This window comes from Propithecus coquereli, unplaced genomic scaffold (genome assembly GCF_000956105.1).
Source record: "Propithecus coquereli isolate 6110/MARCELLA unplaced genomic scaffold, Pcoq_1.0 Scaffold409, whole genome shotgun sequence".
Lineage (NCBI taxonomy): Eukaryota > Metazoa > Chordata > Mammalia > Primates > Indriidae > Propithecus > Propithecus coquereli.
The window spans coordinates 489,391-512,057 of record NW_012149830.1 but is presented as its reverse complement, the minus strand read 5'-3'; the positions used below and the strand labels follow the sequence as shown (position 1 = coordinate 512,057).

At 53.7% G+C, this 22,667-nt stretch overlaps 2 protein-coding genes across 4 annotated transcripts in view; both read left to right on the top strand.

Annotated features, from left to right (window-relative positions):
• The window catches only part of SLC43A2 (solute carrier family 43 (amino acid system L transporter), member 2), a 37,763-nt gene extending 29,873 nt beyond the window's left edge, over positions 1 to 7,890 (top strand). For all 3 annotated transcript variants that reach the window (XM_012653055.1, XM_012653054.1, XM_012653056.1), the window contains 5 exons: positions 1,083 to 1,221; positions 2,588 to 2,717; positions 4,694 to 4,767; positions 5,983 to 6,106; positions 6,628 to 7,890. In XM_012653055.1, coding sequence (XP_012508509.1) covers positions 1,083 to 1,221; positions 2,588 to 2,717; positions 4,694 to 4,767; positions 5,983 to 6,106; positions 6,628 to 6,789 — 629 coding nt within the window. In that variant the 3' untranslated portion in view covers positions 6,790 to 7,890. The remainder of the gene's footprint in view (positions 1 to 1,082; positions 1,222 to 2,587; positions 2,718 to 4,693; positions 4,768 to 5,982; positions 6,107 to 6,627) is intronic.
• Positions 7,891 to 16,702: 8,812 nt separating this feature from the next.
• PITPNA (phosphatidylinositol transfer protein, alpha) overlaps positions 16,703 to 22,667 on the top strand; it is a 50,865-nt gene continuing 44,900 nt past the window's right edge. Inside the window, exons 1-2 of the mRNA XM_012652998.1 lie at positions 16,703 to 16,968; positions 20,898 to 20,928. Of these exons, the coding sequence (XP_012508452.1) occupies positions 16,949 to 16,968; positions 20,898 to 20,928 (51 nt within the window). The 5' untranslated portion in view covers positions 16,703 to 16,948. The remainder of the gene's footprint in view (positions 16,969 to 20,897; positions 20,929 to 22,667) is intronic.

Here is a 22,667-nt window from a genome sequence, read left to right as displayed (position 1 = left end):
GGGGGGGCTGGGAGGGAGACCAGCTCTGGCTGTCTAGGGGAGACCCATGGTGTCAGATGCTTTGGCAGGGTGACGGGGAGGATTCTTTGACCTTCCCCTCTCCCCGAGGGCAGCAGGAGGTAACTGTGACACAGCAGTAGTGCCCCAGGGGCTGTGTGATAGTGGGGGAGGGGCTCTGATTTTGCCTCCACACGCAAGCCACTTCCCCATCACAGTGCCCGCCACGACCAGCACCACGGCCTGATTCACCAGTACTAGCTGCACGTGACTGCGGCACCAGCAGTCAGGAAAACGTCAGCGGGCGCCCGGGCCGCGCCCTCTCCTGAGCCCACTCCCAAAGGCCTGGCTCAAGCTGAGCCTCCCCTGAGCGCCCTGCATCGAGTCTCGGGGGCCGTGGAGTGTGCTGGGCCCACAACTGGCCAGCCTCCTCTCCCCTCCTCTTGATAACTGCTGTTCAGATTTCTGCGCTAACCTCTCTCCTTTCTGCCTTTTCACCTTTGCTTTCTTGATGCAGTGATGGCCACGGGTAAGCAGGGGGCTTGTCAGGGAACGTTGCGACATCCCCTCCCAGCCAGTCTCCGTTCATCCCAGAATCTCCTCGCTCTGAGCTCCTGACGTCCCTCTTGGCTAGAACCGTGTGGGTAGAGGTGGGGCAGTCAACTTTCAGCTTCTGTTTCTCTGAAAAATCTCACGTGATGTCAAAGCCCTGTGACGTGGGAAGCCCAGTGCCTTCCTGGTATATTTCTAGAGGCAGAAAACTAATGGCAAGTCACACACAAAACCTCAGTAACAGGCATTGGTAATTGCGTGGTTTCCAAATCAGCGACTTCCCGGAGCTTCTGGAGGAGGTCATTGTGACATACTGGGTTTCATTAGCTGATTCCTGGAAACAGGCAGGGGATCTAGAGCAGAGAATAGGGTGACCTGCCCCTTGTTCTGGCTTTGATTTCAGAGGTTAGGGTCTCTGGGCTCCCCTCAAGACCCACAGTGACAAGGGAGACCCCAGAAGGGCCTGTGGGTACCGGCCCCCACCCCAGGGCTCTCTGCCAGGACCCCCCGTGACACGCCATCTTCCTCCCCAGTCGCCCTCTACACCTCCATCTTCGGCGTGCTCCAGCTGCTCTGCCTCCTGACGGCCCCCGTCATCGGCTACATCATGGACTGGAGGCTGAAGGAGTGCGAGGATGCCTCTGAGGAGCCCGAGGAGAAAGACGCCAACCAGTGCGTAGGCAGGGCTGTCGCCCTGGCTCCCAGCACCCAGCCCCCGCAGAAAGACCACGGGTTGCGTGTCAGGCAGGCGCAGGGTGGGCGGGTTAGGTTTTTTAATCAGCAGGAGAAGCGAGAAAGGAGTGTGCTCAAAGTTCGGCTCAGCACATGTTTAGGTCTGTCACCTCTTTATGGGAATTCTTTGGTGCCCTAAGGTTTAGGAACCACCAAGCTGGACAAAAGGAGGAGAAAAACCAGGGGAAAGTTTGTGCAGACCACTGGCTGGCAAACCATTGTGCCCCTAGGACTGACTGCCCTCCCTCCGACCCTTGGCAGGGGCAGCACGTAGACCCCCTTAGAGCCAGCCGCTTGCCCACAGGGCCGGTCCCATGAGGTGTGAGCAGTAAGTCTCTGTAACCGCGTGTGTTACGAGAGTTGCTCATGATTGTGAGGATGAAACAAGGTTCTGGGGCCCTGCTTGATGCAAGGGTTGGGCTCTAAGATCAGAGGATGAGTTAAAGGCTGTCTTCTCTGACTCCACCTTGATATAATAAGCTACTATTTGTTGTCCCAGGCCCTGTGCCAAGCACCCAATGCAAAGTATTTCAGGGAAGCCTCACGACACCATGGTGAAGTGGGTACTATTTTGCAGATGAGGGAACTGAAACTAGGAGTTAGAGTTGTTTGCCTGAGGTCACATAGTTAGGAAGTGGTGGGCCTGGGCCTCCCTGCACATCTCTGAGCACTTGCCATTCGTTCTTGGATGTTGTGTGCCCCGTCCATGGGGTGTCTGTGTGGGTGGTGAGACTCGGGTTGGTAATAGTTAATTCACAAAGAAATAATTACAGAGAATGCTCTGTTATCTAGGTCAGATCCTGCAGCCAAGAGGTTATTTCTGCCCATTCGGGTTCCATCTGCTGCATGTTTATTTCCCCTTCGCCCATTCCTGCTCCCCGGGGGAAAAGCCACTCACTCCTGTTTAGCTTATTACCTGGCTTCTTATCAGCTTCCTGCAAGATTTGGATGGACTTGAAGCCAATGGCGAAGTGAGGCGCTGCCACATCCTAGCTTGGGCACACTCTTCTCCTTCTCTCCCCACCGCGTGAGCTCAGCCTTCCCTCGGGCGGTGCAATGTGTCAGTGACCACCTTCTCGTATCTGAGACCCTCCACGGAGGTTCACTCAGTGCTCCACTGAAAAGGAGGACCGGGGAGTGTCCCTAGTGTCGATCTAGCCCTGACACAGTCCCTAAAATGTGCCTGGGTAGCCTCTGATTCTTGTGTTGGTTCACATACTGTGACTCCTCCTGACACCTTACTCTTGGGGGGACCCAGCTTGCTCCGAGGAGCTCCCCAGCTCCTGTGTGCACCGTGTCTCCACAGAGGCGAGAAGAAGAAGAAGCGGGACCGGCAGATCCAGAAGATCACCAACGCCATGCGGGCCTTTGCCTTCACAAACCTGCTGCTTGTGGGCTTTGGGGTGACCTGCCTTATCCCCAACTTGCCTTTGCAGGTGGGTGTGGGGAGAGGGAGAGGGCAGGTAGGGTATGGGACAACAAGAAGGGGCGTTGTTTAGAGACTAAAAGTTGTGTGATGTGTCATGGAATCCATCAACAAAACAAATGGTGACTTTCATTTATTCCATTCAACCCGCCAGCCCACTACCTACCATTATTTACTGAGGGCCTGTTGCCTGCTGGGCTCTTGCTTGAGGCTGAGGGTGAGCTGTAAAGGAAACTTGGGTCGTCTCTCACAGAGAAGAGGATCTCTTCTCTGTGAAGGCATATTATTCTCGATCTTTTGGGCATCTTGCTTACTATGAAAACCGTCATCATGCCATTTCCAGGAACCCTGCAGGGGTTCAGTCCATTTAGGGTAGTTGTGTGGTTAGTTTTGCATTTGCTCAAACAGCTAGAATTTGATGTCCAAAGAGGTCTGGCCAATGTGTGGTATTGGCGGGAACACCCTGGTACAAGAGTGCCCACAGGGTCTCTCCACTGGGGAGCATGGAGAAAGACCATGATGATGGCTTTGCTCTCTGGGTTCAAAAGCTTAATTCCTTTGCACAAGCTTTCTAAGGCTTTTGCAAATTGACTTTTGTCAGAGATTACGAGCCAGGTAGACTTTGTCACCTGCCTGGCTCTACCCACAGATCTATGAAGGTGGTCTAGCAGAGGTTTGGCCCAATCCCCAAGTCTACAGACTTTGGAGAGACATGAGTGACGGCTTTGTTTCCAGATGGGTGTAGCCCAAGTCCAGATGGTATCTCGGGCCAGATCCAGGAGGAAAGCAAGAGTCCCTCCCTATTTACAAGTGGCCAGGTGTTAAGGTACATGAACTTAACCATCAGTACTCTCTTGTGTATGTGCTCACACTGAGCATGCAGACCAGGTAAGGCACTGAAACCTTGTGCCAGTTCCAGGGAGGAATGTTATGGCATCCCTCGTGCCCTCCCTGGTCTCCTGGGTTGTTCTCTCTGCAAGACTGGCAGACCTTTGCCCTGACCACCTTTTCCAAGTGAGGGGCAATGCTCAGTGGGGTCAGTCATCTGCTTTTTGTTTTATTTAGTTCTCATTGAAAGAAAAGTTGTGAAAAGGCAACAAGTCATTTGAAGTGGAGAGGGGGTGCCTGCACAGGTGTGCGTGCGCATTCGGGCGCAGCCCCTGCTCCCTCCACCATCCGCATTCCTGGGAACAGGTCCTGGCTGCCGAGCAAGATGGCAGGGCCATGTACAAAAGAAAAAGGGCAAACACAGGGTCCTGGTGGCAACGTGAACAGCTCTTGTGCCTCTCCAGAATCATTAACAAGTGCTTCTCAGAGCTCGCTGGGCCTGCTGGCAGTGGCCTGCCTGGGAAGGGGCCTCCCACAGACAGCAACAGAATTTTGCTAGGGAGTGATCAGGCAGGGAGCCCTCTGCACACTCCTCAGGTGGGTAAAGGTAGGAGATCAAGGTCAGGTTAGTGACCCTCCTGCTCAGGAGTGCTGTGTGGATGCATATTTAACAACAGAGCCCCGATTTGCAGCGTTTGCAGATCTGTGTGGTGTAAATGCTGTGATGTCATCATGGCTGATTTCAAGCTGCCAGCATGACGTCACTGACTGTGGGTTGGAAAGAGAGTCACAGCAACACACCATCACCTGGTGTTTCTACCACACACATACAATAGGTGTGAAAACCCCGAGGAGCACCGATAGTAGTGAAACCGATAGTAGTGAAACCGAAAGGTAGTGAAATAACTAGGAAGTGATGAGTTTTGAGTATTCATCACCTTTATTGTAATATAATTTATTTATTTAATTGTAAGTTTATGTAATTTAATTTTCAGTAATCACTATGTTTAACAACTGGCTTGTAAAATTTCTGAAAATTCAACAGCTGGCTCTGGAGAGCTGGTCCAAGCTGACTTCAGGCTGCTACTGCTGGAGGGTGGGGGACAAGGTGAGGGCCCCTCGGGGACTTCTGCTCATGCTTTGCTCTCCCTCCCTCAGATCATCTCCTTCATCCTGCACACAATTGTCCGAGGATTCATCCACTCTGCCGCCGGGGGCCTGTATGCTGCTGTGTAAGTCCTGGAAGCTGCAGGTGGTTTGGTGGCCGAGGGTGTGGGAATGGCCTGAGGGAAGTCGCTGGTGGGACTGAGACTCTGAGGCTTGGACAGCTGCCCTAGCAGGGTTCATCTGCTTGCATCAGGGGAGAGGTACCAGGTTTCCAGCTGGGTGTGTCAGGGGAAGGCCATACTTCGTGGGAGGTGGGTCAGTGGGCAGACAGTTGGGTGCCCATGAGCCTTGGCATTTAACACGAAGTCAGTTCCCTCTGCCAGGGTTAGTGCCCTGTGCAGCTCATTGTGGCCTCAGGGGCCGCCACTCAGCTGAGTCCTGGGGCTGGCCCTGGCTGCTCACTGGAACGGGCAGGGGTGGGTTCTGGCTGCCTGAAGCTAAATGATGAAGTTCACATGGCCCTTACCAGGGGCAGCAGCATAAGTACGGAGCCCAGTTGTACCAAACAGTCCTCACCTAGAGCCTCTAAGGGCTCAGGTCTGCATAGCTTTCTTGGGCCCTGGCTAAAATGAAATGTGCATCTCTTCCTAAGAGACCACACCTCCATAAGAAACCACAGTGTTCCTCCTTCTCTGGCTTGGGGCGTGGCCCGAAAACTGGAACCTGAACGCCATCATCTACTGTCTCTGGCTGTGGAACCAGCTCATTCCTTGCTGGCAGCCCCTTCCTGCTTCTGGGGCAGCAAAGCCTGATGTGTGTTAAGATTTAACCCAGAACTCTCTCCCCGTCCTACAGCATCCCATGGGGTCATTCCAGGTCTGCTTGTCCTCCGCCTCCCCTGTGCCAGGCCTGGAGGAAGTTGTGGTTGCCCTGGCAGGGCCTGAGGGAGTCAGGCAAGAGCTGTGATGCTGACTTTCCGTGATTACACAATGCTCCTCTGGATGAGGGTACAGCAGCGCCTGGCCCAGCCTCCAACCTGCTCCCTGGGCCTGTTTCCCAAGCTGCAGACTCCTGCCAGCACCACACTTTCCACTCAGCTCAGCCAGACACCCGTAGGCCTGGGGCACATCTAGGTGGTATGGCCCTCCCCAGACTCTGGGGCCTCGGGCTGGTCGGAAAGAGAAACACTTTGCAGAACTGCTCAGCAGAAAGTAATTCAGGGGCCAGCACCCCACCCCTCTCTGGCGCCAAGGGTGCATCCTGGGGTCACCAGACACCTGGGGCCAGGCTGAGCCTACGAGGATGGCACTGGCTGTGACGAGTGTCGGTTGCCCCGACAGGTACCCCTCCACTCAGTTCGGCAGCCTCACAGGACTGCAGTCTCTGGTCAGCGCGCTCTTTGCTCTCCTGCAGCAGCCACTGTTTCTGGCCATGATGGGTCCCCTCCAAGGAGACCCTCTGTGGGTAAGAAAGGTCGGGGGCAGGGGGCCCGGGGCACCTGCTGACTGGGAGCTGGGAGGCATCACTTAGGGGGCTTCAGAGCCCTGAGGATGGGCTGTTTGGAAATTTGGGTTAGGATCAATTCAGGGTCCCCTTGTGAACGGTGGCCAGACAGGAGGAGAGAAATCCCCTCTGGGGCTGATTTCGGGGTAAATGGAATAGCATTCCTGTCCCAGCCCCTCCTGCAAGGGCAGGGATTCTTGACTAGGTACCAGGGGCCTGTCCCAACCCCGGCCCCACCCCTGGAGATTCAGATCAATAGGTCTGAGATGGGGCCCAGGCCCCGAGGGCTGCCGAGGCCCATGGAAAACTGGGGAATTCGGATGCTGGAATGTGGAAGGACGGGCTCTCGGACCTTTTGGACCTTCGTGTTTTGTTTTTTCCTCTCCTCTCCTGTGCCCTTCTCCCCTTTCCCAAACCTGAGTGTGAGGATCTGGAACCTCGCCCCTGCCCACTGTGACGGCCTGGCTGCTCCCTGCCCACAGGTGAACGTGGGGCTGCTTGCCCTGAGCATGCTGGGGTTCTGCCTGCCCCTCTACCTGATTTGCTACCGGCGCCAGCTGGAGAGGCAGCTGCAGCAGAAGCAGGAGGACGACAAGCTTTTCCTCAAGATCAACGGTTCATCCAACCGGGAGGCCTTTGTGTAGCGCCTGCCACCTCGGAACTGGGGCCTCCTGCCTGTGCTTCAGTGACTGATCCGTGTCCTCCTCCCCACCCCAGAGGACCCCACGCACCCCTAGGACCCTCTCCTTCACCATGTTGGAGTCCACGCTCCGTCCCAGGGGCCTGGTCTGCCTCAGAGCTCTGTGGTGGAAGGACAGGAGAAGGCCCAGGACGGGCCAGTCTCTATTGCTAAAAGCAGGGGCTGCTCTGCTGCTGCCCCCGAAGGACCCTGGGGCCCCGGGGCTCCACGGTGCCTGCAGGAGGAGGCTCTCTCCCTCGAGTGTCTGGATTCTGCCTCTTGCCAAAGCAGAGGGGTCTGCCATCCCCTGCCGCCACCTGCCTCTTGGCTGCATGCCCACCGGCCACGCCTGCCCAAGGACAAAGGCTTGCACTGTCTGCACCCCCTCGCCTGGCCCCTCACCTCCTCCTCTGGCCAGTGTGAGGCTGCCTGAGGAAGGAAGGACCCGCTTCCTGTTGTTGGTGCTAACTCCTTTGTAATTCCAGCCCCCCATGGCCTGTCCTCCCATTTGAGGCCTGTGGAGAAGCCCCCCTGGCTTCCAGCCTGGGGAGGGATGAGGGCCAGGTGGTCGCACAAAAGCCTCAGGAGTGTGGACAAGGCTGACGACCGGAAGTCCCGCGTCTCTTCCCTCAGGGCCTACAGGGGCAGCGCATTTCCCCTGCCACCTGAGGCCAGTCTGCCACCTGAGGGGGATTAAAGGACCACCACCAGGGCGCCCCCCACATACACAGCTGTTCTGTGGGGGTGGGAGTAAGGCTGCGGCTCACAGACGTGGAGGCCCAGGCCTGGGCTGGGAAGTGGATTTGTGATGGGCCCCAGGGTGTGTGTGTGCATGTGGTATGTGTGAGATGGGGTGTGGGTGGGCTCTGGGGGCGTCTGCCCCTGTTCCCACCCGCCAGACCAGGAGCCAACCAGGCCTGCAACAGGCCCTGCACGAGGGAGCCGCCTGGCTCACAGCCAGGAGCCAGTATAAGGCCACAGGGCCATAGCGCCCCCTGCTGGCGGACTCTGCCAGGGCCCTGGCACTGTTTACGCGGGAGAGGCCAGGCCTTCCTGGCTCACCCACCCACCCACCCACCTTGACTGCCCCCAGAAATGTGTCTGAGACCTCCTGGGAGTGCTGAGAGGGGTGAGTTGATTTTTTAGGTTTTTAGTTGTTTTTTTCCTCTTTTGAAGTTTTGTCAGACTTCTTTTTATAAAGCAATAAATCCATTTTCCTCCTGGGTAAGGGATGCCCCTTCTAGCATATCAGTTAATGGCTGCATGTGCCTGTTTTGACCTTGAGAAGAAAAGGCAGGACAGCATTTTCTGCCACTGACCAGCCCCAGCCATACCCAGCTGCTCCCCATCTCTCTGGGGGACTGCCGTCTTGGGAGGGGCGGTGGGCCGGCCAGGAAAAGACCTTACTTTCCCATCCCCAAACAAACAGGGCTTGTGCAGACATCTTAGAAGTGTGGACCACCGCCCCGTTGCTTCCCTCAGCCAAACAGGCTAATCCCAACCCTTTCCATCCCCTACACAGATTTCCTGTCACCCTTCCACAACCCTGAAGGTTTCCCCTGAGCTCAGGACACAAGGTGAGCCCAGGAGAGCCACAGGCTCAGAGAGAGCAGAGTCAGGATGTGGTGGGGGGACGAAGGAGAACAGGAGAGGGCAGCCAGGCCGAATTCAAGCTCTGCATTAACACCGGGGCACCTCAAACACACCCCGTCTCCTAGGCTTTAGTCCACTCAAATGGTAAAATCAAACTCCCCTTCTCCCCCCAAAAAAACCGAGGAGAGAGAAATAGGTCCACATTTCCCAAACCACTCCTTAGAACACTTATTCTGTGATAAGTTAATGATCATTCTAGTTTTTTAACAAGTTCTATAGTCAAATTTAGGAAAGGCTGAGTTCAAGTCCAGCCTGTTACAATGAAGCACTTGCATTGCTTTCTGCACACTCATGACTCACGAACTTTGTGGCTCTGACAGTGTGGCAGGTTTCCTGCTGAGGAGAAAACCAGAGCCATCTGACTCCAGGCGTGGCCCAGTGAGCACCCGCAGCAGAAGCTCCTGGGGCGCTGGTTAGGAACATGGGCTCTAGGTCTAGGTCGTGCCTCTGACTGGGGATTCTGGTGCCTCCCTGAGCTTGAGACCCACCACGGAAGAGGAATGCAGATCGGGAAAACAAATGAGGTAGGGCCCTTCCAGCTGGGAAGATGTGGTATTGAGGTTGGGCGGACATGGCCTGTGCTGTACCCAGCAGTGCCCAGGCCCAGCCAAAATGGGGGCTGCTGCCTCATTCTCCCACCCTCCCCAAGGGTGTGGCCCTTTGTGGGATGAGAAACTAGCATCAAGGGTGGAAAGCAGTTCAGGGCCAACAGTGTTTGGGGACTTGAGGCATGAAGATAGTCACAGAGCACAAAGGTTGTGGGTAGCCAGAGGGGTCGGGTACCACCTGCACCCCCACCGCCTAGTCAGGGGCCATTCTACCCTGACTTTGTACAGAGTTGGCAGTTTACATGTTTCCCTGTTATCACTGAATTGTGATGACAATCTAGGAATCAAATAGATACTATCCTTATTTTATAGCTGAAAAAATTGAGGCCCAAACAAGTACACTAACTTGCTCAAGGTTAGAACCAGGACTCACATGGGTCTTAAGTCATTGGAGCGGCCAAGGCCCTCTGGACAGGGACATTCCATTTGGAGCAGCAGCCCCGGGAGCCACCAGGCCTCTGCAGCAGGGAGGCAACTGCCTGAGGAAGGGGAACCAGCCCAGGCATAGTCTGTTTCTGGGGGCCAAGAGCTTTCTCAGAGGAAGCAGTGGGCTTGGTAGAATCGTGTTGGCCCTGGAGGCTGATGAGTACCTGGGGGAGAAATTCCCTAGTGACCTCAACCCCCAAGAGGAGTACCCTGAGATGGGGGAGGGACCATGGCTGATCAAGGCAGTGGGCACCTAGTGGCCGCAGTGCTCCTGTCTTTTCCCTTGTCCTGCAGGGCCCTGGTGGGAAGAAGCAGGGAGTGACACCTGGCCCTGTGCTTTCAGAGTGAGGAAGGGGCTGAGCCAGCCTCTGGAGCACTGCCCGGAGCCCCTCTCTTCACCAGGCCCTGGGGTCTAGATATTCCTTTGTGGTTGGCTTCCTCCAACCCTCGAGGCCTCTGACTGCAGCTCCCACTGCCTGGGCCCGAAAACAGGGAGGGTTGGCCAACAATGTAGCCACAGGCCCCTGTGGATTCTGGTTTGCTCCATTTGCCTTCCCCTCTTGTTCCTAGTATCATCCTGGTCAAAGAACTACTTCTTCTCAAATCCTTGTCATGGCCCTGTGCTGTGCAGTCTGAGGATAGCGTCACATTGCCCTAGGCCCCAAGGACACCGAAAACGGTGGGATATCTAGTATTGGGTTTATGCATGCAGGACTGTCCTAGACAGTAGCACAGACACATTCAGCCATGTGGGGTTTCTAACGGTCTCTTGTGTCAGCCTGTATGAATGTGAGCAGATAATGACCAGGAGTCGGGGTGCGGACAAGCTGTGGCCATCCCGTGGTGAAGGGCTCCTGCCGTGACCTCCGAGGAGGCTTCTCCACAGAACTGGCAGTCAGGGCCATCTAAGCATCAGCTCATCTCCCTCTGAAGGGTAACAGGATGGGTTCTCATGGGCTCTTGAGGCAGGTAGGTACTTTATCTGTGCCAATTACTGGAAGCCCAACTCAAGGATGGTAACCCACAGTCCCTGCCAGCATGGAGCCACCGCCATGCCCCCTGGTCTCTGCAGTTAGTCATTTTCACCTTCCTGGGCAGATCTGGGGCCTCGACCCCTCTCAGAGTGAGGCTCCATTGCTCCATGCCAAGGAGGCAATGAGGGAAGAGCAAAGGTTGGGGGTCTTGGTGGCCTTAGGCACCAGTGGAGCTTCAGTTTCTCATCTGTAAAACGGAGGTAGTAATACCTTCACAGTGTGGCTAAGTGAACACGTAGGTGAGCACCTGCCCAGTAGTATACCTGGTACTTAACAGGCACTTAACAGTAGCATTACTTTTAGGACCCTGGAAGAAGGCAGCTAGCACAGGGAACGAGGCACTCCCTGTTCACCCGGCCCACGTAACAGGATACCTATCTTGCATTGCTCTGATCAGGACAGGCCCTTGGCCAGCTCGAGAAAGTGAGGTCTGTATCTGCCGACCCCTAGCCCTCTCACAACCCCTCTCTAAGCAGAAGCCTTAAGAAATGATTCCCTTGTTCGCTTGTCTTTTGTGGCTTTCACATTTTGGTAAGACTTGGCCAAAAAGCTTCTCAAGATAATTTCTGAATGGTGACAGGTTTATGTTGAGTGGGGTGACTCAGATCATGGTCACCTAGGCAGCATCTCTACTCCTCCTCCTTGTAAAACTGCTTGGCTGTGCCTCTAACTCTGTGTGTGTGTGTGTCTGTGTGTGTATCTGTGTGTGTGTGTGTCTGGGGTGTGCACGTGTGGAGGAGCTTGTCCGTGTGCCTCGTACCTGGATGGAACAGAGCGGGAGGGTCTTACCTTGCCATATCCCTTTCCATTGCTGGAAAGATCATCTAGGCAGGCCTGGCCCAAGGACCCAGCCCAGGCCCTCCAAGTGGTACCTTGGAGGGTTAATCCATTCCCTGTATCAACCAGGGTCAATACAGTGTCCTTGACAACTCAGCAGCTGACCCCTACTCTTCCCTGCCCCTTTGCTGTTTCCAGCACCTGGCTTACTTCCTGGCACACAGTAAGCACTCAATAAATGTATGCTGAGAATGACTAAGAACTGCTTTCTCCTCAGCTCCTGTCTCCTTCCATGTCACAAATCCCTTGCCTCTGTCTCTTGCCCTGATTCCCTGTCACCTGGCCCCACCCCTCCCCGAGGCTGTGTTTGCTGGTGTGGCGTCTGCACTGCCACTTGAGCTGTGGGAGGGACGGGGCAGGCGGCCCTTGGGTGGGAAGACCGAGACCACCAGTGAATTCTGATTCTAAACGGGGCCCCTTTTCCTTCCCAGAGAAGCCCCAAGGAGATGCCCACCTAGCCAGGGGGGGAGGGGCTGCCTGTCTCTCTGAGGCCTGGCCCCCGACCCTGCTGAGGTGAGGGGGCTTGAGGCGCAGGGGAGGGTGTGGATGGCCTCTGGGGGCCCTACACAGCAGCCAGGGCAGAGAGACGCTAGATGGAAGTGCGTGGGGGCTGCTCCCCGTCCAGGCTGCGGACTTGAACGCTGGGCTCAGCCATATGCCTTTATGGCTGCCTCTCCTTTTCCCACTTGTGCTGGAGACAGCACAGAGAAACACTTCCCCGGTGTGAGCAGAGCCACAGCATATGCTCTGCAGTGACACGGGGACAGCTGGACCTCGATCTCCATGTCAGGGACATAAAAGGATTTAGTGGGGCCTGGGGGGACCTAGAGGTCACAGCCCCCATCTCAAAGGACAGCCGGACACAGCTCCAGCCAATCACTGTCATGCGAAAAGAGCGCAGTGCTCCCAGATTCTGATTTTTTTCTGCTGGAAATCCTGAGTTTTATATAAAATATCCCCATTTTCAAATGTTGGCTCAAAAGAATTTTTTTTAAAAAATCACAGCTGCTCAAATCATTTTTAACCCTATATAGGTCAAACACTGCCAGAGGCAGAGAGAGAAGAGGAGGCAGCAAAGGACCTCTTGGTCTCTTTTGGGTGCCCAAAGCATCTCCTGTGTATTTCCTCTGCTCCAACAGAAATGACGCTTGTCTCCCTTCTGCATTAGGTCGTGGCCCTATGTGGGCTGGGACCTTTTTCTTTTTACTTTGGTCTCCCCTAGCCTGGCTCATAATGAATGTTGTTGAGTGAGCAAATGGGTTAAACACTCTAGTCTAGTTTCTTGAGTGGCCCACAGTCGCTATTTAGAGATGGGAAATTGTCAGGCAAAGCTTGGAGCAGAGCTAGCTCACCCTCCCAGGCCTGAGTCCCTGCCCACAGTCTGGCCTGGCCTGGCCAACACTCCTCTGCCCAGTGGGACAAGCTGGACAGCAGGATCACCTGTTTATGTTCTTTTGTCTAGTGTCTGTCTCTCCCCAAGAAGGAATATTTTTTGAAAGCTGGCACCTGCTCTGCCTCAGTCACCACTAAGCCCCCAGTGCCTAGAATGGTGCCTGGCATGGAATAGCCGCTCAATAAATATTTGGGGATGGAATTTCAAAAGAGACAGACAGAAATAAACAGAAAAGAGGCTGGAACAGACCAAGACAGAGGCTGGGAGAAGAGCATGCTCTCACCAGCCTGGAAGGGACAGAGCAGAAGATGGAAACAGTGAAGTGGTCTCCCCAAGAGATGGGCTACAGGGATGGCCATAAGTGAGGCAGTAACGAGGGCCAGCAAGGAGAAGCCACAGCGTGTGGGGTGGAGCGGTGGGGACACGGGGGTCTGGAGCCATGAGATCCACAGACACAAGACGAAGGGGAAGGGGGAATTGAGAGAGACAGAGAGAGAGAGAAAGACTGAGACAGAACAGAGAGTAGACAGACGGGGGAAAGGAGACAGCTGCAAAGAGACGATGAAAGAAACATAGGCTGAAGGTGCGTTACCCAGAGTGGAGACAGCAAAAGAGAGAGAAACAGAGACAGAGAGAGATGTGGAGTAGAGAGACAGAGAAAACAGAAATGGAGAGAAAGAGAGAGAGAGAGGGAGGTACAGGGAGAGACAGAAAAATGAAGAGAGACAAAAAGATACATAGAGGAGGGCCAGAAGGAGCTAGAGAAACAAAGAGAAGACAGAGAGGCAACAAGGCAAAGAAAGACACACGGAACTGGAGCTGGAGGTGGGAGGATCGCTTGAACCCAGGAGTTCGAGGCTGCAGTGAGCTATGATGACGCCACTGCACTCCAGCCTGGGTGACACAGAAAGATCCTGGCTCTGAAAAAAAGAAAGAAAGAGACACAGATATCTGTGACACTTGCTTCTTTCTCTCCCCTTTTTTTTTCCTTTTGTTTTTGTTTTTTTTAGAGACAGGGCTGGAGTCCAGTGGCCAGATCATAGCTCACTGTAGCCTCAAACCCCAGCTTCAAGCAATCCTCCTGCCTCGGCTGCCAGAGTGCTAGGATTAGGGGTGTCAGCCACCACGCGTGGCCTCATTCCTCTTTTAAGCCTAGAGCACGCAGAAGTAGTTTTGAGGGGCAGTAGTGTCCATCCCTTCTCCCTCATAACATCCTTTTCCCAATAATAATAACGAGGAAATTCCACCTGTGTGGAATCCTTCCTCTGCGCCTTTGTCTATGCTAGTTTCCTTCTCGAGATGCCATTCCCTCTTCCTAGCCAAGCCTGGTTCATGTCCCCCACATCCTGGGACACTTCCCACACCTCCCTGAACCATCTCCTGCACTGTTCCATGTGTCACACGTGTTCACCTTTATAGCTATCTCCAGTGGCTACTCAGAGTTTTCTGCAAGCGCCAGGTCTCCACTCCATGAGCTCCTGGAGGGAAGAGGCTGTTTCTCAGGCATTTTTTTTTTTTTTTTTTTTTTTGAGACAGAGTCTTGCTCTGTTGCCCGGGCTAGAGTGTCGTGGCATCAGGCTAGCTCACAGCAACCTCAAACCCCTGGGCTCAAGCGATCCTCCTGCCTCAGCTTCCCGAGTAGCTGGGACTACAGGCATGTATCACCATGCCTGGCTAATTTTTTCTATATATTTTTAGTGGTCCAGCTAATTTCTTTCTATTGTTTTAGTGGAGACGGGGTCTCACTATTGCTCAGGGTGGTCTTGAACTCCTGACCTTGAGCGATCTTCCCACCTCAGCCTCCCAGAGTGCTAGGATTACAGGGGTGAGCCACCGCGCCCAGCCACTCAGGCATTTTGATTGTTTGGATTTTTATTCCCCACCACCACCCAGCACAGCCCTCCAATCCCACCTTCCCTCAACTCTTATCAGCTAAGGAGCTAGTTTATCAGTGATTCCTCCCTAGTCATCCTGGTCTCAGTCTAAATGCTGCCTCCTTCAAGAGTCTTCCCTGACCACCTGAGTAAGGCCACCCGCCAAGGCCAAAGTCACCTATTCTTCATAACATCTATCACTACTGGAAGTGATTTCTGTATTCGTTTATATTCTACTTCCTTCCCATTCAGCAAGGGAAAGACCTCATGTTTTTTTGGTCATCCCTGTATCCTAAGTGCCTAGAAAAAGCCATAGGATGGGGCCAGGTGGTCAATGAATATTTATTCAGTAAGTGAATAAATGGAGTTTTCCCAACTAGATTGCAAGTTCCCAAAGGGCAGGGTTTGCTTGCATCCTGGAGAGAGCCAGCATGTGGCATTTGTTAAATTATTATTCATTGATATTAGGCTAGGCCCTCAGGAGACCAGGGTCCAGGCCACTTATTTAATCCTGGACTTCAGGTCATAATGTCTCTTTTCTTGGTCATCCCTCCAGGGGCTTGGGCTTGGATTTCTGGGGCTCTCCGTGGCCCCACCCTAGGATTTGATGAATGAGTACAATACTCAGGGTGGTCCTGGAGCATCAGTCACAGCTTGATAGCAATATGGCCGCCTGTCTTGGACCTTCCTTCTTGGGAAGCCTGCTCACCCTCTCACCTAGATGCCCTTCGAGCACTCTGGACTCAATGAGTCCAACGCTGGAGTCATCATCTGCCCCCATACCTCCCTTTCCTGTGTTCTCAGCGAGGGCAGTACTGTCCGTCCAGGCTCCCAGGCCAGAAAACCTGGGTGGTTTTCTCTCCTCATTCTCATCCTCTCAGCCAGTGAGTCCACAGGTCTTGCAGAGTTTACCTTCTGAGTTGTTCCTGAATCCACCCCTTCCTTTTCTTCCCTCCAACCACTGTCTTAGTCCACCTTCAGCTGGACTTCTGCAGCAGCCCTGTCCTAACTCATCTCCCTGCCTCCATATCCTCTCCTCCACCCAGCCACCAGAGTGAGCCTTCACACAGGACTCCTGCTCACATCACTGTTCAGAACCTTAAATGCCTTCCCATGGCCCTTACAATAAACTCTAAACACCTTATCATCACCCACCAGGCACCCAACTCCCCTCCCAGCTCCTCAGCCCCCAAAATTTATGCCCCAGTCACTTCTGTCAGTTCCCCAAATGCATGGTGATCTCCCTCTTGCCTCCAGCCTTTGCATGCACTCTGCCTTCTGTGCTCTTCTCCCCAGCCCGCCACTGCAGATCTCAGCTGATGGTCTCTTCCTCCAGGATGCCTTCCCTGACTACACCCCTCACACCCCTCTGGTGTACCCCACCAAGGCCATGTTTCACCTCTCACAGCCCTGTTCGTTCTAATTGCCTGGTTCTGTCTCCCCCAGCTACCCACCTACCCACCTCCATTGACCCTGAGTTCCCTAAAGGGCCACATAGTATCTGCCATGTTCACTCTCTCAACAAAAATACAGGCTTGGGACACAACAGACACTCAGCACATATTTACTGGATGGATGACATTACACTACGACTGCTTGGTTAAAATCCGAGCTCCACCACATACCAGCTGTGGACTTAGACAAGTCCTTCTCCTTCTCCTCACCTGTGAAATGGGAAGAGTAACAGTACCTTTCTGGTAGAGTTGTTGCGAGGGGTCAAGCACTTAGAAGAGGACTTGCACATAAATGTGTTTCTTATTAATATTTTTTGACACAACCTTTTTCCGGATCTCAACGCACCCCACCGGGGAGGCCCCAGCATACAGGTGCATTCCGGCTCCGGCTGCAGAAGAGCGTTTACACCCAGGACCCTGCCAGACACCTCAGTGTCTCCGCCTACTGCCCGGGTCTGGCGCACGGGGCGGGCCCACCTTGGATGGCGAGCCCTGCGCCGCGGCCGATTTAAGGACGGGACGGGGCGGGCTCGGGAAGGCCCCGCCTCCGCGCTGAGGTCAGCGCGCACCGCGACGTGTGACGCTCTGGTTGCCGCAGAGACGCCCCGCCCCCGCGCGGCGCTGCGGAACCGGAGCTCCGGGCGGCGTCGGCAGCGGCGCGGGAGGCGGCGAGGCCGGGGCGGCAGGAGCCGGCGCGGCGACCGCAGCGAGAGCGGCGGGGACGGAGCAGACCACGACGAAGGCGCACAGGCAGCCGGGCCGGGCCGGGCCACGGGGAGAGCGGCCGCCGGGAAGCGGGCGGGAGGCCGGGCGGGCAGCGGGCAGCCACCGAGCCGCGAAGCGACATGGTGGTGCTCAAGGAGTAGTGAGTGTCCGGCCGGCTGTGCGGAAGGGAGGAGGAAGGGAGGGTTGGGGATGACGACCAGGGAGGCTGATGGCCCGGTGGAGGGGACGGAGAGCGCTGGATGGGCGACCCAGCAGGGGCCGAGGGGACAGTGAGGGCCGGACAGGGCCTGAGGTGGGGCCATGGGGGATAGAGAGGGCCAGACAGCACCTGAGGTGGGACCCAAGGGGCAGTGAGGGCCGAACAGGCTTGAGGGGAGGCGAGGGGACGATGAGGGCAAGACAGGGCCTGATGTGGGGTCAAGGGGACAGTGAGAGCCAGACAGGGCATGAGGAGGGGCTGAGGGGACAGAGAGCACGAGATGTGGGGTGGTCTTGCAGTGGGAGCTGAGGGATGAAGGGGCCAGCCAGAACTGCAGGCTGGGCTGAGGGGACCGGCGGAGACGGAGTTGTCGTCTTAGCGGCTGAAGACCATCGCGCAAGGGCAGGCAGGGCCCCCGGTGGTGGGGAGGGGTTCGAGAGTACTAAGGAGGAGGGAAGATCAGATAAGACAGCTCCAGAACGGAGTTGAGATGATGGGGAGGAGTGCTGAGGGGAACCCGGAGCATGAGGAGTGGCCACCTTAGACATCAGGAGAAGGATTGTATTAACTGGACACAGAAAAGGACTTCAGAGTCAGGGCCAGGTTTGGGTGACAGGGGAAGGGTCTGAAGACGTAAAGCACAGGGGGCTGAGATACAGGGGACTGGAGTGACAAGGCGCCCAAGCAGTAGGTACAGAAGAGGAGGCATTTGGAAAAAAGCTTGGGACTTGGGGACACTTGGGTGAGGAGTCCAGAAGATACTGGGCAGGGTCTGAAGTGATACGAGGGACTAAGAAGTTACCAGGGTAGAGGACAGTCCAGAAAGAGAGTATGTTTATAAATGAATATACCCCTTATTGGAGGTGGGGGGCACCAAGGCAGGGCCAGCTTGTCTCAGGAGGTCCTCAGTCTTGGTGCAGAGAGATGGGGAAATTGCTTTGAGGAACTGAGGTGTCCATAAAGCCATTAATTGAGGAAAGACAGTGAAGAGTAGGGGAGTTCTTGAGGAGTGACTAGGAGGCTGGGAAACTGGTGACTTCTGGTAGGAGTTACAGGAAGATGGGTTTGCTCCTGTCATCCAGGGGACTGGGTGACAGGTGGAGATGTTTGAATTGCTAAATCTTTCAAGTATAAGATGGCCCATTGCTGAAGCTCCTGGTTCCAAGTAAATATCACAGGACTTTTTTCCGCAAAAAAGAGGAGAGACTGGGTGTGTGTGCGCAGAATGTGCAGCCAAACTGCTTCCCTGGAGGGAGAGCAAGTGGCAGCACTGGGCCAGAAGCCCTGGAAGTCCGGAAGTGGGAGAAGTCCAAGCGGAGAGTGACTTGTGGAACTCTTTGGGTAGCCAGGCAGTTGTACAGAGGGCTCTTTCCATGTTGCCAGTGAAGACACTTTGTCCATCCTCACCAGGCTTGCTTCTTGGAGGTGTCTAGGACATTTAGGACATAGTGTGGAGTTTGGATAACAAAGGGAGCAGAGACCCAGGTGTCATCCCAGGTTGGCACCTCATCCGAAGAGCATTATTTTCAGGCCCCCCATCTCTACTTCTTGACATCCAGTCTGATGTTAATGCAGCCAGGACTCAGAGCTTTATGTGATGAGGAGGAAGACCCTTAGGATGTCAACAGGAGGAGAACATGGTACACTTTGGATTTTAATCTTGAATGTCCAGAGTAACAGGCTTTTTCCATTCTTCTGATCTTTTTTCCTATTCCCAGATGAATCTTAGACTCTGCAGAAATCTGTAGTTTTGAAAAGAAGGTCAGGCAGGGAAAGGAAGGGACCTTCAGAAGAGATCTGAGTGAGTTTTGAAGAGAGGAGCTCCTTTCCCATTCTTTGTTCTCCTCCCCTTGAAGCCTGCCAGGGAAAAGTCCAAGGTGCTGGGGATGCAGAGCCTGCCTGGCACCTGCATTTCCTTCCGGCTCGACTTGTGCCCTGTGTGTACATCACACAGGGCAGGGATGGGGGGGCATTTGAGCCACTTGGCTGTGGCTGCAGCGCTGCAGCTCTGGGAAGAGTGCGAGTGAAGGTCATGTTGTAGTGAGCGCTGCTCCAGTCTCAGCCCAGCAGTGCTTCTGTGGCCCTGTTCTTTGGAATTGTACCCTATTGTCGCTGATGTGGTTTTCCTAAGGAGCGAGGGAGCAACATCTGGGTGTGCTGTTGTAACGTAAGCAGCCTCAGAGCATCCTATCAGGAGTTGGCCAATGCCAGTCTTTTCTGGGAGGAGACTTGGGGCCCACCCAGGGTTTGAAGGTTGTCCCTGTTGATTTTTCTGACACTTCCTCTAGCAGGATTCTCCTTGATTTGGTTTCTGCAAATTCTTGAATGTGATTTTTGCTGCTGTTCTTAAAGATAAAAGGCTTATTGTTTTCTAGGAAGTTTCTTCTGAGGGTGCAGAAATTCTGGCCTCCAAATTGAGAGTATTTTTCTGCATTGTTGCTTTTCTCTAATGGGAGGAGAGCGTTAGTGGCAGCATCCAATAAACTGGAGGGTTTACGTTATTTGAGTCCTTCTAGAGGAGAGGAGTTGTGAGCAGACAGTAAAGACTTGGAGCCCATTTTGTTTTTCCTGCAACTTTTCTGCTCAGTGCCTTTAGCATGATGTTTTCCTTAGACCCCTCTGTGTGCTTCTTGCTGCCTGGGGGACCTTTGTGGAACTAGAAAATAGTGAGCTATTTACTAGTCTGGAGCAAGGAGCCCGAATGACGAACCCAGTGCAGAAGAAGGAGGGCATAGCAGCTCACGCTTCACTAAGCATGCAAGACACAGAAGGGCCCAGAGGATTCCAGCAAGGGTCTGGGGACTGAGACTCTAAGCTTGGGAACTGGCTTGACTTGTATGAGTACAACCAAGGGTTTTTGTCTCAGCTCTCTGAACTCACAGCTTTGAACTCGGGGTTGGCCGTTGGTCTGCATTAAAAATGCAAGCTACCCCAGAGAAGTGCTGCTAGCCCTAGCACCTCTGGGGTTCAGACCCTTGTGGGGATTTTTCTGGCCATGGCTTCTTCATCAGGTTACTGGTCGTACCTATAGCAATTGAGATGGAGAAGAAAATGATGAGTTGGGGTATCTTTGGACAGCTTCTGGAGGTCAGGACACAAGTTGAGTGTCCTCTTTTGGTGGCTTCATAGTAGTAGCTTGTATTGTAATATCCTGCCCTAGAACAAAAGTGGTTGGTTTGTACTCTTAGGGTGATTAAGCCTCCAAGGGGCTTGGCCCTTTCCTAGCTTTTCAGCTAGAGGGCTGTTTTGGGGAGGCTGGGTCCACAGAGATGTAAATCCCAAAGGCCTGATTCTCTGGGTCTGAATCCTCATCATGGTAGGCCCTCCTGCGTTAACCACTCTGTTTTACTGGACTCATTGGCAAGTCTTGTTGGAGAAGATGTGGGTGAGGGAGGAGGAAATGTGACTTCAAATGTGAGTCAGAGGCTTGGGAAGTAGCCAGTTGGGGGACAGGTGTAGATTGAATCACACGGTTCTAAATGGGATGCCAGAAGGGTATAGAGGGTCCTAGCCTCGAAGCACTCAGAGGGCCTTCTCTGCTGGGTTTTTTTTCAGTGAGTATGGTGTCATACACAACAGAACATTGAATACTCTTCTAACATGATGCTTTAAGATAGTGGTCCCAACCTTTTTGGCACCATGGACCATTTTCATGGAAGACAATTTTTCCACAGACCAGGGAGAGGGGGGATGGTTTCAGGATGATTTAAGTGCATTACATTTATTGTGTACTTTATTTCTATTATTTTTACATTGTAATATATAATGAAATAATTACACAACGCACCATAGGTTGAGGACCCCGGCTTTAAGAGCCTCAGGCAGGTTGCAGAACCTGAAGTTGATACTATCTTTTCCCTTTCTTGTAGTCGAGTCATCCTTCCTGTGTCTGTAGATGAGGTAAGTCCTTTTTCTTTCTTTTCCATAGTCGTACATAAAAACTTATGATCAGGCCGGGTGCGGTGGCTCACGCCTGTAATCCTTGCACTCTGGGAGGCCGAGACGGGCGGATTGTTTCAGCTCAGGAGTTCGAAACCAGCCTGAGCAAGAGCGAGACCCCGTCTCTACTAAAAATAGAAAGAAATTAATCGGACAACTGCATGGTGGTGCATGCCTGTAGTCCCAGCTACTCAGGAGGCTGAGGCAGAAGGATTGCTTGAGCCCAGGAGTTTGAGGTTGCTGTGAGCTAGGCTGACGCCACAGCACTCTAGCCCGGGCAAAAGAGTGAGACTCTGTCTCAAAAAAAAAAAAAAAAAAGAACTTATGATCATTGGCTAAGCTGGGCTCTGAGTGGCCATATTCTTTATATATTATAGTTTTCATATTTGTTCTAATGGAGAGATAACCAGTGCTCACTGTGAATTTTCCTGTTGCCACTTTCAGCTGAAGGAAGGCAACTGTGTACAACCTGCCCCAAGCTGTTGGCATGCTGCACAACTTTGAATGGAGATGAGACCAGCCTGAGATTGTGCCTGTTTGGGGGCATGTTATTGATAGAATTAAGTGTGTGCATTTCTGGGGCCTCTGTGACTCAGCTGGGAAGTGTGCGTGGCTCTCTCGGGTTGTGCAACAAACCAGCAGGGCAGGAAGTCTCTGTGGCCCTCCCTAGCCACACTAGGTGACTCCTGGAAAGACCAAGACACAGAACTCGCCTTTTACAGAGGGCAGGGAATAACTAATGGGCTTGACTTGCCCTCAGTCCTTTTATGGTTCCTGGGTCTGATGTCCCTGCATACGGGGATCTGGCACATAGGCTATGCTGACTCAGAGTTGGTTTCTTGGATAACAGAAAACTGTCATGGAGCCTCCCTTGTCTTACGCTTTCTATGAACTTCCTCCACTTTCTTCTGTTCTTTGCTTCCTTCTGAACCCACAGCCTCTCCCCACCCCAGCTCCCAGTTAAACTCAAGTTTGGGTGAAGTTTGTTAGCCAGTGTAGTATCCCCAGTCACTGGGCTTCATTTCTCTTTGCTGCAGTGTCAGCATGAAGCTCTTGTGATAACTTCCACTCTGTTCCAAATATGAACTGGACCTTTGAAAAATGAAATCAGGCCAACAGAGACTGCAGCACTCTTTAGCTGAGACAAATGTCCAAGCTTGTTGGCCCCCAAGAGGGGTGGGCAGACGTTGGCCCACTAGAGGATTGCCTCCAGTGGCAGGCTGCATGTCTGATAAGAGCTGTGGAGACCTGGGAGAGGAGGCCAGAGGTGGGCGTTGACCATGATCTGGAGGTTCTGGGAAGGAGAGATAAGGAAAAGAGACTGGGGAACCTTGGAAAAAGAAGGAATGGCTGGATAGATGCTGTGATCCGTGGAGGCACTGGAAGTGTACCTAGGGCTTGGGAACCAGGTGCCTGGGCTCACAGGTATTGGCTTGGAGGGGTCTCTTGACCCACCTCTTTTGGGGGCCTTGCTGTCTTTATTAACATAGCAAGTGATGATTTTCCAAACCAGAAGGCCAAGCAGGAAGGCCCAGCATGTTGTTTGCCCTGAAACTTAGCTCCTGGGGGTCCAGTGACCTCTTCTCTGCTGTACAGGATGATCTCCCGCCCCAGTCAGGAAGATGTCCACCAGGAACTCAGGATTTCCTCACCACTCCTCACTGTGGTCTTTAGGGCTCTTATTACTTTTTTTTTTTTTT